General features: G+C 40.0%; 1 protein-coding gene across 2 annotated transcripts in view; it reads left to right on the top strand.

The window, feature by feature from the left end:
* The window catches only part of Wwc3 (WWC family member 3), a 106818-nt gene that overhangs the window by 68200 nt on the left and 20810 nt on the right, over positions 1 to 17808 (top strand). For both annotated transcript variants that reach the window (XM_052712390.1, XM_052712306.1), the window contains exons 6-10: positions 317 to 446; positions 1328 to 1477; positions 3894 to 3967; positions 11507 to 11749; positions 17059 to 17148. In XM_052712390.1, the coding sequence (XP_052568350.1) occupies positions 317 to 446; positions 1328 to 1477; positions 3894 to 3967; positions 11507 to 11749; positions 17059 to 17148 (687 nt within the window). The remainder of the gene's footprint in view (positions 1 to 316; positions 447 to 1327; positions 1478 to 3893; positions 3968 to 11506; positions 11750 to 17058; positions 17149 to 17808) is intronic.

The following is a 17808-nucleotide window of genomic DNA, read 5'->3' on the forward strand; positions in this document are numbered from 1 at the left end:
GAATATACAATCTCATGTATTATTCAAGCATGCTGCTTAGTAGAGGATATGGGCCTCCTCTCCTACACAGGATGCTCCTGAAGCAAAGGCAGATATCCATCAACCAGGTCTCAGGTCTTCATATTTGCCACAAGGATGGAAGGTTTCATGGAGTCTTTGCTGTTTTGTGCCCAAACTCTGCTTTTAACTGTTTTCCACCTTTCTATGATACTTTTGAATATATATTGTTTTAAATATTGGAATGTTTGAATATTTATTGTTTAAAGGGATGTTATAATCTCATGTGGAATGACTCTAATTTCTTATTTGTAAACAGGATTGACCGGAAGATGTCAAGTTCTCACACCAACTACAAACTGGATGAGGCTCAGGCTATAATGAGTGAACTCCGTACTATTAAGAAAGCCATTTGTACAGGCGAGAAGGAGCGGCGGGACCTGATGCAGGTAAAACCAAGGCTGCCTCTTGAAAACTCTGCCTGCCGACCTGTCATTTATTTATTACATTTTTATATTATTATATACATAATTTATGAGTACTATATATGTGTATTTTGAGCACATGCACACCATGTTTAAGTAAGCGTATTAATTCTACCTGATCTCTTCCATCTTAAATAAACTCAGGATGACTGGCCCCTTCCAAAACACCTTCTTTTCAGTTCTGAGCCAACTGCCTGAGTTCTGTTGCACTTGTATATTCTGATTCTGGTGTCTTCAGCAATGCCAAAAGTGAATAAGTACCAAAGCCTAAAGAAATAGTAAACAATCTTATTTCTCTCGAATGTCCACACAAACAAGTTTCATGTGCCAGAATTCATACTTACTGTAATTTTTAGCATGTTAACATCCACAGATTACTTTTCTCCATTTAGCACAATGGATGAAAAAATCAGGTTATAAAAGTGTGGTTTGGGAGATGCTTTATCTCTGGTTTACCTCTAAAAAATTTGAGGTGGCATGCATGTTTGTCAGACCCAGTAACTATTTGGGCATTTGGGATAGCAATGCTTTTTTTTTGTTTTGTTTTAATCAAGAAACACAAACGCTTAAAAAAGCAAGAACAATGGTACCATAATTATTCTCTATTTTTATGTGTGTGCTACCAGAAGGATTCAGTTTCTCTTTACTTAAATGACTAACAGTTTTCTCTAAAGTATATGCATTGAAAAAGATGCTTTTGTTAAAAAAAAATCTAATGATAATGGAGATGAGATATCGCTTTAGTCTTAGGCTGTAGACCTCCTTGAACCAGAAAGAAACAGCTGCTTCTAAAGGAAGGAAACTATGCTGTCTTCACTCACAGAACTTGTCTTACTGTTTTCCAGAGCCTGGCCAAGCTTACTGACAGCTTCAAGAATAGCTGCTCCATTACGGACACTCTACAAGATTTCTCTCACAGCACAGGCGCACTTGGTGACTCTGGTGTCCCTCAGCAGTTTTGTGATGCTGGCTCTCAGACTGATACTATAGGGGAGGTATGCTCATCCAGGACAGAGACATGAACATTCCCAAAGAGGAGTCACTGGCTTTGGTGGTGTTGTCACCCATTTGAACTAACTTTTAATTTCTACCTCAAAGATATTTTGGGCTTTGTGTCAATAAATTTGAAAGGAAAATCACATTTCTCACATTTAGCTGTAATGTTGCATTTTGAATGCATATTGTCTTGTGATTAAGTGTCTTAAAAATGGCAGTCGCTTTGCCAGCATTAAACTTAAGTGTTTTCTTGAAATATCCATGACATTTTAGAGTGTGGCTTAGCAAATGATTTCTGCAAAGGATCAGGTAGTAAATATCTCAGGCTTTGAAAGCCTAGATAGTCACTTCCTTAACTGGTCACCTGTCATTATAATGCAAAAAGGTGTTCTGGATGATACCTAAGAGAATAGGCTTATTGGTTGCCATTAAAACTTTATTTCCCAAACAAAAAAACAGGCGGTGGACTGGACCTAGTTCCAGGATCAGATTGCTGATCTCTGGTTTAGGCTGTGATTTCCAAAGGTTTTGTGGCACTGTCACTTAGGGTTATACTTTATTGCCATTTCTTGTTCTTCTAAGACAATGTCAGGAAATTGATTTTCTTTGAGACTTGGAACAATGAATGTAATGAATGAATTGTAATGAAGTTTGAAATTAATTTGCAACCAAATGAGAACAGTTTGGAGGACTTCTTTTCCTCACGGGTTATTAAGTAAAGATAAAACATTAGTGGGAGGCATGGTACTTCTCCCATTAAATAAAAGAAAGCTTAAGAGAGAGGGGGTAAAACAATTTGTGAGAATGTCTGGGTTTTAGTTATTAATAGTACTTTGAAAGTTTGAAAAATAGTGCCTTTCTGGGGGAAGTATAGTATAAATGATAAATTGTTTTAGGTGTTCTGGAAATAATGTTTTCAATTTTTGTTTTCATAATTGATGAAAGTGTATTTAGACATTTTTGAAAAAGGATCTTTTATTTAAAGAACATGGTTAATAGTGTAATACACAGAGAAAAATCTGTGAGCCAAAACACTTGTCATTTTTGCCCAGAGATTTTGGAATGAAGAAAGGAAGCAAGCACAAGACTCATTGAGTTCTGGAAATGACTTTTTCTTCTTATCCTAAAGTTGATTTAGAATTTATAGCTCTTAATTAGTTTGAGAGAAACAGATAAGATCAAAGCTCTCTAATGATTTCAATAAGCCATTCTAAAAATGTCAGTTTGGGAGTAGTGGCTGGTTCTGCCATTCCAGCTGTAAGTTGTCATGGCTTATAAGCCCCTGGAAGTTACTGGGGTCGGCCCTGGGTTGGCAGCTTTACAGCTGTTATCTTGGTTTAACTAGTTTTTTGTTTTGTGTGGATTTTGTTACCTTCAATATAATTGGCATGAAAATATTTAAGCCTAACTACTGACAGTATTGTGAGCATTTAAAGCGTAACTTGTAGGTGATACTCCCCAGTCTAGACCTTGCCTTGTTTCCTTTTATCTTCATTTCCTTTTTTATGCCTTGAGCCTTGGAAGGTATCCTCTAGCCCCTTCTTTAGGAAACTAGTCTATCTAATTTAGACTTTGGGATTTCTAAGTAGAACGTCTACTTTTCTCACTATGTCCATGTGGGATTGGTTCCCAAACCCCATGAGACACCAGAATCCACAAATGATTATGTCCCATATGTCAGATGGCATGCTATTTGCACAGACCCCCACAAACTTCCTCCTCTTCACTTCAGATCATCTCTAGATAGTTTATAATACCTGATGTTATATGGGTAGTTATTATACTCTTACAGTTTAAGAACAATGACAGGAGAAAAATGTCTGTTCATATTCAGTACAGATGCAACCATTGTAGACTTAACTACATTTTTTAATCCATGGTTGGTTGAATCTACAGTGTGGAACTCACAAATATGGAGGGTTGGCCATATTTGTATTAAATGAGGAATTGGAGAATCTACAGTGCAAAGTAAGGGTAAATGTTTTGCCTTTGTGTCAGCTTACAGTAAGTAATTGCCTGTTAATTGAAATATAATTCATTTTTGTTATTTGCAGTGATACAATAGATGAGTGTGTGTGTGTGTGTGTGTGTGTGTGTGTGTGTGTGTGTGTGTGTGTGTCTGTGTCTGTGTTCTGTGTCTGTGTCTGTGTCTGTGTCTGTGTGTCCATTGTTTTAAAAACAAAAATAATGCCAGTTTTAGGAAGCAGAAGTTCTCACAGCCTGCCTCTCAGCACTCACCAGCCAGGGGTGGCAGCAGAGTATTACTTCTGGTGCTCCTTCTAGGCCTTTGAAAAATACATTGTAAATAATATTCTTAGGGTTTTTTTTTCCCCAAAAGTTAAGTGAATTTTCTGCTTTGAAAACATGTTTTTAATATTCTTTTTCTTCCTTTTTTGTTCCTTGTGTTCTGGAAAGTTTCTCTTTGATGACAAAACAAGACTTGTAGGCCGTGTCAGACTTAACTGGCAGTATGAAGAAGCCCGCAAAAGGTAAGAAGCACACTTTTACAGCCTAGCCTTCTGCTTGCTTGCTTGCTTGCTTCTGCGGAAAAAGGGCTGAACATGTTTCTAGTGCCTGAGTGCCTACATTTCACTAGGAAACAATGAATGAAATAGAAAAGAAAAGGTCCTTTATTCTTTATATCTTCATAATACACTTGGTGAACTTTCAAGTGCTCTTAAAATGTGAAATTCTTAGTATTTAAAGTTAAGATGATGTGAATCCATAAGAGACTGTTGCAGCCTTCTCTGTCATACCAGATACTTGGGAATCCTTTCCTGCCCTCCCTCTCATCCGACCTACAGATAGCATCCATCCATCAGGCCAGTGGAAGCAAACTGTTTTGTCTTTCACACACATTGGCATTAATCACTTAGATTGATACAGAAACCTGTCCATCTTACCATCAAAAGTAGTTTGGTACTGATAGGTCAGCAGGTGATAGCAATATCTATTAGAGTTCATTTGTTGGAGACAAGTGACATCATTTGGGTTGACCTATATTATAGCTTACCTGCCTACGTTTATCACAGTTTGTGTCTTGGGTTTATCTTTCCTCACTCCATCCCTTCCTCCAGTCTTCACCACAAAACATTGGTCATATCCTTTCACAGTGCAATATTTTTGCCCCTGTGGTTTTAGTGTGTTGCCTTTCTCCTCAGGTGCTTAGGTTCTCAATTTTCAATATTTGCATGGTTTATACCCCCTTTATTTAGAGACGGTTTCTCTATTATGCCTTATAGAATTAGAGTTTGAAAACCAAATCATTTTAAAATATGTGTTTCAGAAAACCATGCAACATAGATTTGAATTTTTATTTCACTTTTATATGCCATGCTGAGAATATAACCCAGAGCATCAAGTATGTTGAACAGTTGACCTAGCACTGAGCTATACCCCAGCTGCTTTTTTATTTTGTATTTTCATACAGTGTCTCCCTAAGTTGGCTAGACTGGCCTTGAACTTATGCTAGCCCAGGCAGGCCTTGAACCTGTGATCTTCTCGTGTCAGCCTTCTGAGGAGCTAGGATGATAGGTCTGTACACAAGGCCCAGATTGAAGAATAAAACATTCTATTTCGTTATGAATTACATAGTCTTATTATCTTGCCGGGTGGGGAGAGCAGAATACCAGGCAGAGTGAGGGACTCCTTAGAAGCTTGACACTTGGACCAGTGTTCATTGAGATCATGAAAATCACCTTTATGAAACTGTAACATTAATAGAGAAGCAAACCATCTGATTTCCTGCTGCAGCAGTAGCCTAAACCAAAACCTGCTTTTTTTTTTTTTTTTTAAACTGGGAAGCATCACACCAGCTCTCCCAGGACTTTTCAGAGTGGACTTGTGGTTGGCATTGAATTTCCTAAGTTCATTGGCCAGTCCTGGTTACCTCCCTGGTCATATGCTTCATTTTGCATGCATTCTTTTATGATAGCTTTGGGTGCTTGTGGGGGCGATTGTTTCTTCTGACCAGTCCTCTGCTCCTTCGTGCCTGTTTCGAAGTGGAACAGCCAAGTGTGGGTGCTGGAATTTGCTGTGCTGTATTAAACACAGAAAATAGATTATTGCTACACTTACAACCATAATTGTTATATGTTATTGTGACATTTACCAAATATAGCAAGTGACTTCTTTGTTCTAGAAGTGGTGTCAGTATGTACAAAGTCACCTTTTAGATGTCAAAGTAATACATTTGGGCAAAAAGTTGAGGATTTAAGATTATTCAGTGGGTAGACACTGCATTTAATCATTACTTTGGCATCAAAGTATTCTTTCACAGTTGCTAGAACCCTGTTTTTATTTACTGTAACTACTTAGAAGAATCCAGGCCCCAGCACTTCTACCTTAGCAGCACATTAAAGGCTTCTCAGAAATGAAAGATAAACAGGATTCTGTAGGTATGTTGAGTTTAAGCATCTCAAGATGGGGAGAGATGCTCCTAAATGATCTGAGGATGCCAACTTCCAACCCAGGATCCTGTGAGAAAGACTCAGGAAGGTCAGAGTGAGAGAAGGTATGGTGGGGATCAATAGAGGCCAACTACACACTGGAAGAGGCAACGAGAGGTATTCTTTTCTAGAGGTTCTAGAAGGAACATAGCTCTGCTGACTTGTGGAACTATAGTCAAATAGTAGTGTTGTTTTAAGCCATTACAATTGTGGTCAGGTTTTGTTGTTATTGTTGTTTGTTTTGTTTTTTGTTTTTGTATTTTGTACCAGTAAGTCCAATACTTAAATTCAGTCCATTGGATGTTGCTTGCTAACATTGATAAAAAGCAAGTCTTTTTTACTTAGTCTTCTGATTCATGCTAATAATTTCCAGAATTTCTCTTACAGATACTGTCAGACATCATGTTTTACCACCTGTCTGGGCATCCCTTAGCTTAATCAAGTTCACACATACAAAGTAACTGTTATACATATCCACTACAGAATCAGTTGTGTTTTTCCAGTTCTAAAAGGGGGAGGAAGTGATGCTTTTATACATTTTGAAGAAGTCTTTCTTGAGTGTCTAGAATTGAGATTGTTTTAAGTAAACACAAGGTTATCAAAACTGTGGAGTTCTGGACAATGAAGGGTTTTATGTGTGCTCAGATTTAAAGGAAGTCCCTAGGAATGGAACTTATAATTCCAGGTGGTAGTGTGAGAATTCTGGAGAATTATCTGACCAGACTACCACTGTCAAGATTAACCTGTTTAATATTTCAACTCTGGGTTGAAATGTCCCAAGAGGGCTGCTTTTATCTTTCTCTCCTGTAATGACTCTTTGGATTCCCAAGGCAGTCATTATGAGAGGAATATTTTCACATGTCTGACTTAAAATTTTTGGAATTTTTTTGAAATTGGAAGAACAAATCTTCTTGAAGCAACCCTGATGACGCAGATAGCTCCATATTTTTAACCTAAGAGCACTTGGTCCAGAACTGTGCACAATTTGTAGCCATTTCCATGGAAACATTCGGCTCAGATAGGAACAAAACATGTGGTGCATTCAGTTCCTGTGTCTTCATTGTTGCTGTCAGGATTGGTTCTGGTGTTCGTCGGTTGTCAGGATTCAGTGGTAGTATGATTCCAGTTGAATTTGATTAGTCACTTGGATTTACCCCTTCTTTTCTCAAGTGGCTTTGTATATGGGCTTTGACAAGTAAATAAAAGTGTGTTTGCTATCGTGGCTCCATCTTTTCCATTTGGGTAAAGATAAGGAGTTGAAGACTTGCTGCTTTTCATTTTGGAAAGTTCCTATCTAAATGTCTGTCCTTCTCAAGGGGAGAAAATGTTAGAGAGTGTAGCTGAGGGACATGGTAGACAGTAGTATATTGACAGATACTTCTTGTACTATGTGTTCTAAATGGAGACTTCCTGAATTTCCCAGGTAGAAGTTAGTAGAATCTACACTGACCTGTCAGTATTCATTCATTCTGCTGGAGATGTTGTCATGTATCTCCAATTATATCTCAGCTGAGATTTTCTTTGACCTTTCTTTCATAAAATGTAAACATGCACAAGAAGAAAACTGAGTGAAAATGTATGAGATGTCAGATCTGTGCCTGGAATTGAAATCTGAAGATACAAGTTTCTAAGTTGGCACCATGACAGTAGGATCTGTCGTTACTTGTCACCATCAAATGGAGTGACAGGTTTTCTGAAATTCTGTTCGCTATTCCAGAAAGCCACAGGATTTTAGAAACATGGGAAATTACACAACAGATTGAAAATTTTAGGTAGAATTTGGGATTATTCTTGATGTGCTTCAAATGTTTTTATTATTAAAAGTACATTATTCCTAAAAAATTCAAACAATTAAAGATTTCCCCACAAACTGAAAATCTGAGTAGTTTCTGCAACCTAAACACAGGTTTCCATTCATGGTTTAACATGCCTTGGTTGTGACAGAAAAAAACATGTGGTCAGATATCAGAACTGAATAGTTCATATTTAATTTCTGTGTTAGATCTGCTCAGGGAACAGAATTTAGAAATCATGCAATAAATGTGAAACCTGAAGTGAAATTTTGCTTTCATTTCTTCACTCTCAGGGTATAGGGAAACATATCTTTTAAAGTTCTTAAAGGCATTTGTGAAAGATTTTATGTAGGCCATACGATGTTTTACCTATCAAAAAGAAAAAGAAAAATCAATAAAGCATATAGTGGATTTGTACAAAAAAGTAAGGAAGAAAATCCCTTCCCAATTTTATATTTAAAATTGGCCTCTTTAAAAATGAACTTGGGAAAGTTTTTTGGGTTTTTTTTCCTGGAAACCTTCATCAAGCACTTAATTTTATTGAACTAATACTTCAAAGAAAAGTCTTTCTGGAAATTGCTTTTTCTATAATGCTCAGAATTGAAATGATGGCCCTCCCAGGAATGGGCCTTCAAGCAGTGGATCAGCTTCTGGCATGGATCTAGAAGAAGGTGCACAGACCCTGGCACATCTGTGTTTTGCCTCAGGCAGGAAATCTGCTTCCTCATGGAAACCTCCAGTAGTTAGGATGCTCCTTGCCTGTGGCTCTGTTCCAGGACCTTAACCCAACAGACAAGGCATGATACTGAAAGGCCAGGGAACTGTGCTAGTGGTCAGTTGTTGGGGGAATCCTTCCTTCTAGTGCTTTTAGCTTCTAGAAGAGACAGACCACAGCTTGGTGTGCCTCTTTTGGTTGAAGGGGGCTCAAAAGTCCACATCGAGAGTGTGGTTACAAGAAGGGGATTGCCTTTTCCAACGTGTCAGTATTCTAGATTCTGAGGTAGCTTGAAAAGCAGCTTACAAGCATCTTCACTGTTGTGAAGTTGGAATTAACAAAGCAGTGTATTTTGCTTAAGCATGGAAATGCTTGCCTAGTTTTCAGCACGACCCAAACAACTTTTCCAGATGGGTTGTAAGAAATCATCCTCATCCGGATCTTGTTTCTGCTGGAGAAGTTGGCCCTTCCTAGCACATTTTTTCCTGTAAGCTATGAAAAGTTATAGTATATGGTTTAACTTTGGCTGTTTTACTGGTTCATTATGCTTAAGGTGAGCAGGCTCATTGAAAATTTCACTGTATGCCTCCTACCTCCAGTAATTAAGCCTTTCTGCTCATTGATTTTTCTAGATAGTGTGAATCCCTTGAGATTTCCTGAGAAGGATAGAATTATCAGGAACTGGATCTTTTGTCACCCTCAGCAAGTTGAATCCTTGTAGATACCAGCTAACATAGAGCTGCCAGGCTCAATGGAGTCTTCATCTCTTTGTATTTATACCATAGGAAATTCAGAGTGCTCTGGTGGGATGGCATATGGCTTAGTAATAAGTGGTAACTAAGCATGTATGCTGTCCAGGAGATGGCTCCAGTAAAACACACACACATACTGAGAGAGAGACAGACAGACAGAGGGGGGAGAGAGAGGGAGGGGGAGAGAGGGAAGGAGAGAGAGACACTAGTGTACATGCGTACACATACACACGTACACATACACATAGGACAGAAGTCCCTCTAAGAACTCAAAAGGAGTGCTTTTGAGAATGTGTCTGTTTGTGTCATAAGTGTGACAGATGTGGATAGTTAGAGCTTAGCTTAGATAGGCTTTCCTAAGAAGCAGATAAACTGAAATAAAAATCTGCTGTGAGGACATAGCCAGATTTTCTCATTAGTCACCAAGTCTTTTATATTTATTTATTCTTTACCTTTGTCTTAGGTTATAGTAGATTGTTCTAGAAATTTTGCTGGTTATAATGTCTAATTTGCCACTGGATTATTTATGGTCCTGCTCAGAGTCTGTTTTCCTTGGGCTTCAGTTATATATTACTGCCATAAATTTCTAATTCCACTAATTAGACATAGGTGGATACTTAAGCCCTGCTTAGTTGCCTCTGACATTACTTTTTTCCAGTGACATGATTTGGCCTCATTTTCCAGTACATTTTCAGGATATTAGTTTTAAGTTAGAAAACAACTTATCTAATAAAGCTACTTATGCACAAGTAGATTTTTTTTTTACCTTTGTGAAGAACTGGGCTTGAGTAAAATGCATAAATGTAAGCTTTAGCCTGCAGACCCTTTTCTTTCTGTGACCACGGGTTTTAGGTTGGTTCTGTACCTGGAGAGGAGTTCTGTCCAATTCTCCAGCCTGTGCACATATCTAGATCAGACAGAGCCTCATTTGGCACAGGGCTGGGCCACAGTTTACTTAATGCATGTGGTAACTCCAGTCAATTGATGACATCTAAGTGGAGCTCGGGTTTGAGAATGATTCTGAGAACTGGACCCAGCAGGCAAGAAGCCAGACAACGGTTAGTGCCATGTGTCCTGGGCACAGGAAGTAGGCAGTCTCATGCGTGCTCCTGCCCTGCCTCTGCCATTCCCATTTTAGTGAAGAACAACATCCTGTCAGTGCCTGGTGTAACTCCCTAAAGGTCAGTTAGCACCTTCCAGACTGGGCAGAGTTGCAGAGGAGGAAGCTCTGAGAGTCCTGGCTGTTCGACTTGAGTGAGCGGCAGAAGAGCCCAGAGGGCTTGCCAAGACCCCAACCTCATGGCGTAGGAGTCAGTAGATCTGGGATTGGGCCTGATGGTTGCCTTTCTAACTGCTCCCAGGTGATCCTGAGGCGCCAGTCCTCAGGCTCCACTTTTTTTTTTATAATCACTGCCTTAAGGTTCTGTGGTGCCTGACACTTACATGTTCTCACAGATTTCTGTCATCTCAGTGAAATCTTTGGATTTCGTTTTTTAGGCATGCGTGCCAAACTTCGTACTCCACAGCACTGGGTTCATGTTGGGTCTGGCATTCCTAGTTTTTTTCTTAAAGAACCCTTATCTAAAACATACTGCTCACACTTTTAAGTATGTTTTCAAAACATGAGCAATGTCTATTTTATTTAATCTGAATTCAACACCACTTCAGGGCACAAGAGATGAAATGTGTTTGCCAGGCAAGCACTTGGAAATTTAGGGCCAGGGAAGGGTTCAAACACTCAGCTTTTGTTGAGTATTTGCCCCTCCTTAAGGCACTTTTCAATCCCACCTGGCCAAGGGCTCTGGGGCAGGAAGGAACAGATGTGGAGCCTGCGGCCCCAGGGCTGTTCTTTTCTGAAACATTCCTGATGGATGCATTTTTCTCCTGTTATTTTCCCAATGTGTCTGTTAGTGCTTACCCCTGGACAAGGGGGCAGAAAGGCAGAGGCATCTCTTGGATGAAAGTTTAAATACTGATGGTGGTGGGAAAAGGAGACATGAGCGGCTTCCTTCCTCTCTGGGATGACATTGAGTAGGAAACAGAGTGTGGACATGTTGAAGATTGCTACCTTTTTGTCAATTCTTTGAAACAAGTATAGTGTAATTATTGTCACCTCACAGCTCAGATGAGGAGCAATTACAAAGGACTTCTGCAGTGCTTTCATGACCCCTCATTTCCAAATGCTATTAAGTTGAAGGTCGGAGCAATTATCTCATCATTTATTTAACCAAGTGAGCTTATGGAGTCAGCAATGGTGAAGTAAATGTGTCCACATCAGGTTTTCTGTTCATTCCTATCTCTTCCTGCCCCTCTGTCTCAGAGTCTCCAGTATTCAGCAGCAGCTGGCTCAGCTGGCTAACGAGTCATGGCCAGGCATGGCCGAGGCCGACAGAGACCGGCTGCAGCTCATCAAAGAAAAGGAGGCCCTGCTGCAGGAGCTGCAGCTCATTATTCAGCAGCCGAGGTCGGCAGAAGATGTGGCCCGGCTGGAAGAAGAAAGGAGGCGCCTGGAGGAGGAGATCCAACGTGCTCGGGCCACATCTGCACAGGGAGCCACGGAAAGGTGTGTGGCTTTCCAGGATTTGGGGGTCAGAGGGTAACACTTGTAGAAATGAACCAACTTGAAACACTAAATGAATGGCTTGTATATGGTTTGAGGAGTTTCTTAATGAATACAGGTTGAACAGTCATTCTGTAAAATACATGAGCCCAGAAATGATTCCAATTTTGGTGTATTTTATTTTATTTAAAAACTTTTAATATATTTTTATTTATTTTGTATATGTGTGTATATGAATAAATATGTGTGTGTGCCACAGTACTAGTGTGATGGTCCCAGGACAACTGGCAGCAGTCAGTTCTCCTTTTATAATGTGGGTCCTAGGGGTCAAACCCAGGTCACCAGGCTTGGCAGCAGATTACCTGTGAACTATCTCACTGGCCCTAGAGTATTTTATTTCTATATTTAATTATTTTTACATGCTAGGTTAACTCCTTAATCATCAAGCTACAGCCCCTAGAATCCTTTCTCCTTCTCTTCGTTCTTTTTTTCTCTTCCCATTCCTTTCCTCCTCCCTCCCTTCTTTCATTTCTTTCTTCCTTCATTATTTGAGACAGGGTCTTATGTACCCACACTGGCTTCCAACTTGCTGTGTAGCTAACTTTAGCCTTGCATTACTGATCCTCCTGCCTCTACCACTCAGGTCCTGGATTACAGGCATGTGCCTCCTCTTGGGGCTGGAGATTTTGTTTTGTTTTTTTATTTTTATTTTTTTCAGTATTTTTGTAGATGTACTCCTATGAATTTCTAATCTGGAAATCTGAAATCTGAAATGCTCTCAAATCCTAAATCTACATTATACTTAGGTGACAAAGCAGCTTGAGGGTCTGCATCCATTCAGATTTGGGACTCCCAGATCAGGGGTGTTCCACTTCCCCTGAGAACAGTGACTATCTGGCATGTTTCCTTACAGAATGTGTGGGAAGTGGAATCATGTGCCTTCTGTGCCATGAGAGGTGCTAGCTGCTTTCTATGGTTCTTGGTATCAACTCAGAACTGGGACATGAAAGCCAGGTGTGATGACTCACACCTGTAATCCCAGCACTTAGATGTGGAATAACTGTCTTGAGTTTGAGACCTGCTTAGGGTACATAGTGAGTTTCAGAGTTTGATAGTGGGCTACAGAGTGACATCTAATCTCCAGAAAAAAGAGAAACAAACATAAAGAAGTGGGTGGAGGACAGTGATCGAGAGGGAAGAAGGACAAGCACCATTTACACTGTTCCCTTTCTGGTGTGGGTGCTTGGGTTTCTGCCTCTTTGCAGAGCAGTGCCTGTGTAGGATCGGAGGCAACTGCAGGAAGATTGGGGGGGGGGGGGGCAGGTGGCGTTCCAGCTCCAAAACAGGGAGCCACTGTTGCCTGGCCAGGGTGGGGGGGGGGGAATTGCTCCCTGTAGCATTGTGGGTGTCTCCCTCTTGCTTTTATCTCCAACTTTGATTTCTAGCCAGGGAAGGCAGCTTTTTCTTTTGCAGTAGGAAGTCGGCAGCCTTTTGTGAGTCCGTTTCTGAACGTGCCTCTCCTCAGTTACTCTTGAGACTCTTTCAAGCACAAGACACGTGAAGCCTGTGTCTTTTGTATTCTCTGATGCCAAGTTGTTCAGCCTTTCATCATGTGCCACGTCTCCTGGTTTCCATTTGCTGCCTGGGATTGTGGAGTGTGCCGAAGACTGGGTCTGCTTTCCACATTTAACAGCTGTCAGTGCTTGATCTGTGGCTATCTGCCGAACTTTGGGGGAACCCCCCCTTTGTTAATACACTGGCTTGCTCTGATTTAGTATATTGACATGTCCCTAAATTGTATCTTTCTGAGCATTGTCTACATAAAGTCATAGAGTTTAAGTAATCAGAATTGCTTGACCTGTGCTGATACATATAGTGGCGATTTCATTATGACTTCCTTTTTATTTTTTGTTCATCTGTTTGTTTTGAGACAGGGTCTTGCTGTGTAGTTCTGGCTATATATACTCACTATGTAAAACAGGCTGATCTCAAACTTGTAGAGATCCACTTGCCTCTGAATGCTGAGATTAAAGGCATGCACTACTCCACCCACTTTCACTGTGACTTCTGACTGTTCTTTGTATTGCCTAGCAATCTTGATGTTTGGATGCTTGTTGTTAATCTTTACAGTAGATGAATGGTAGCCTGGAGGGACTTGGGGCTCAGCACTCATGGCAGCATTGGAAGGAAGAGGTAGGGTTTGGAGAGTTCAGTTTAGCCTAGTAATGAGCAGAATGAATTTTAATTTGCCTGAGATAACAGTATGCCCTACCATCTTACTCCAAACCTAGAGCTGAGTCTGAATCTCAAACAGCACAGTGCTACTGAACTTTTCTTTTGTGCTTTTGAGCTTCTGTGCTTTCTTAGCTAAACATTACCTTCTCTTCAACCTTGGTATTCTCTTTTATATGTTCTGGATAGGAGGGCCTAGAGTTCATGTTGGTCTTGGTTCAGCAGGGTGGATTTGGTGTACAAATGGAGCCTGCCTCCTCAGAACCTCTACCTACACACCCTTGACTATGGTTTCTTTCCCCATGTGAAGTTCAACACTTGCCAGTGCTGTGGGCCCAGGGTACACATCTGCAGAACTCCCTGGAGACAATGTTAGCTCCAATGCCTGGGACCAAGGGATGAGATAGCAAAGACTAGTTTTCATCCAGCTGGTGGTCTCTTGTGGGACGAGCTTGGGTAGTCAGTCCTGGGGCAAGAGCCCTCAATCAGAGCTCAATAGATCCAAGTGAATTCCCTAATCTGCTACAAAATGACCTTGGTTACAAGAGAACATACTTGTATGATAAGTACCTCTCTACTTTGCACTTAGTATCAACTGCTGAGTATAAGATGAAACCAAATGCCCCAAAGGGTATCTTCAGCTGTTGACTGGTTCTGCAAAGTGGATGCTGGCCACATTTCTTAGTGTCACTTCCTACCAATTTAAGTGTGGGATCACTTTAAGGGTAGGAGGTTTCTTGTAGCACAGTCTGTATGGTTAGACCTAGAGTGGAGGTGGAACAGAGGGACTGAGGCTAGCTTCTTCTGGCTAAGTTGAGGTAGCTAAATGATCAGGACCCAGTCTTTGCCTGTCTCAGCTTCAAAGTCATTCATAAAGGGTTATGGTTAGAAAGCTGAGTGAGGGAACATAATTGAAGCTCACTTTCTTTTACTCTTTCTCCATTTTCTGGATAAGAAACTACAGATGAGAGTTTGGTGCCTTTTCCATTGCTAAGCCTTGGGTAGGAATTTAAACATGACCCCAAATTTGGGAAATGTTTTATGATGAAAAGATGCCCCCTTTCTTGTCACATGTCAACAACAGAATAAGAATGCTGGGAAGTCGAAGCACTGGAATCTGATAAATTGCCCTGCCTTTAGGTTCAGGCTGATGCCCAAGCTTTGATCTTCCATAGCCAAGGCAAATTACTTTCATTCCATGAGTGTTTGTTTCCTCATCTGATAAAGGGGATAAAATCAAGTGAGTGACAGGAAATGAGGTGTGGCATGATTCCAAGTGTTAAGGGTATTGTCCTTTCTTTCTTTCTTTCTTTCTTTCTTTCTTTCTTTCTTTCTTTCTTTCTTTCTTTCTTTCTTTCTTTCTTTTTTTGGTTTTTCAAGACAGGGTTTTTCTGTGTACCTTTTGTGCCTTTCCTGGAACTTGTTAGCCCATGCTGGCCTCGAACTCACAGAGATCTGCCTGGCTCTGCCTCCCGAGTGCTGGGATTAAAGGCGGGCACCACCACTGCCCGGCTTGTATTGTCCTTTTTAAGGCACTAATATGAGACTTCTAAATATCTAATTATTAAAATAATTCACCCAAGAGGGCATTGTGTTGCTAAAGTTTTCTTTGGACAAATAATAAAATGTTTTCCTTCAAAATTATAAGTAAGTAGAATCTTAAAACTATTACATTAAGCTGGGAGGTAGTGGCACACACCTTTAATCCCAGAACTCTGGAGGCAGAGCCAGGCAGATCTCTGTGAGTTCGAGGCCAGCCTGGTCTACAGAGCGAGATCCAGGACAGGAACCAAAACTACACAGAGAAACCTTGTCTCCAAAAAAACAAAAAAAAAACAAAACAAAACTATTACATTAAAAAGAGTATATTATAGCTCTTCTCAAGTTGTTGGATTCCAGAATGGCTTTCCACTGTTAAAATTACTAAGGAGTCCCAAAGAGCTTGTACTGGTTTTTATCTGTCAATAATTAATGATTTAGAAATTAGGTTGACATTATTATTTGATAACAAAGCCTTATTAGAAATAAAAATTTTATAGCTGATAATGTTTTTGAAGTAAAAAAAAAGAGAATAGTACTTTAACATTTTTTTGCAATGAACTTTTTAAACATCTGGCTTTCTAGAAGGCAGCTGCTAGAGCATTTAGCCTGTTGTTATGTTGTTTGTGGTGAACATATGAATATTTTTCTGCTCACAGATATGTCATGAAGAAGAGGAGATATTTTAGGACCTCTGACAGGATGTCAGGGATTCCCCCAGGGTCTGTGGACCATACTTTGAAAGTCATTGGTTTTAACGTATGTTATTCAGCTTTAAAGTGTGTTGTGTAATGAGTGGCTCCATGAAGATGTTTGAATCAGTGGAAAATGTTATAGAGCCTGTTTTACTATAATGTCAATGGAACTTTACATAGTTTTTGCTTAAGAGGGCCTGGGATGAAGGAGTTGGATTTGCTGTAAGGAATCCCAGCAAATCAGTGCATGCTGTATGCACTTGAGCCGAGCTTGTTCTGTCTATTCTTTTATCCATTTACCCTGTAATCCTTCACTCACCTTAACCATCCATTCATATGCCCATTCACACACTCACCTGCCCTCCTACTTGTCCACTCACCTGTTCGTCTCTTCAGCCATCCATAGACTAACTTACTCTTTCTATCATCCACTTGCTCCAAACATGTATATATCAAGTATCTACAGTATTTCAGCCAACTTAGAGTTCCAGGGATGTATTTTCCAAATAAGACAAAACTATTTTTATTATGTTGCCATTTATAATGTATGCCTTTGGAATTAACTTAATCATTCCAACCTGAATTATTTACAGAGAATTTAGAGTTGAATTTCTCCTCTGTCCCTTTTTCTTTTTCTTTTCTCTCACTCTTCTCTTTCCCTTCCTCTCTCTTTTACTTCTACTTCTTCTCCATATTGGAATGGGAATAGAATCCAGGTCCATAGACACACTGGGCAAATATATCGTTGAAGTACATTCCTAACTCTTCCTTATAGCTAAATTCCTTGTTATAAAAAGAATTTCCCTGCCTTTTAGACCCAACAAATGACTATTTTTGTATCTATAGGATTCTACTTCAGGAAAAAAGAAATTGTCTGCTCATGCAGCTGGAAGAAGCTACACGTTTAACATCATATCTCCAGTCCCAGTTAAAGAGGTAAGGTACTTTTGGAGGGAAATGTATACTTAATTGCAGAGACATGTATTGTATTACAATAACATGTGCATGAACTTCATAGTTTATTTTAGCTTTGATTTTCTACTACTAGCAATTGGAACCTGAAGTGGGATTAAACAGAGTAGAAAAGTTGATACATTTTGTTTTTGTACATAACTTGCTAACATACAACTCAGATAAAATGAGGAGAACCATATTTGCTTTCAGAATAAGTAAGTATGTTTGCACACGCCTATAATTCTATCATGTGGAAGGCTGAGGCAGGAGGACATGGAGTTCAATTATGAAGTCAAGTTTATTAAAACAATGTATAATTTACTTAGCAGCTTCAAAAGCACTCATCTATGCACATTTTTATTATGGGGCTTTTGTAAAAGCAACATCTGGATGCATAATGGCAGCTCCCTTTGTCAAGCGTTTACTGTATTGTGAAGCAGGATGTGGAGGGCTTTGTATGAATGACATTATCAGTCACTCCTCCAACTCAGGAAAGAGTCTGCTGTTGTGCGCTGAGTGTCATTCAAAGGAGATAAGAAGCAAACTCTGATCAGATGCTCTCAAGCTTAGAACTGCATTCCCGTTGGCTCTGTTCTTCCCTGAGGCTACAGCCCAGCTACCGTGTGGTGGGTAGTGGGAGCA

Source organism: Peromyscus californicus, unplaced genomic scaffold, assembly GCF_007827085.1.
Source record: "Peromyscus californicus insignis strain IS unplaced genomic scaffold, ASM782708v3 Scaffold_10__1_contigs__length_136768540, whole genome shotgun sequence".
In the NCBI taxonomy this organism is placed as follows: domain Eukaryota; kingdom Metazoa; phylum Chordata; class Mammalia; order Rodentia; family Cricetidae; genus Peromyscus; species Peromyscus californicus.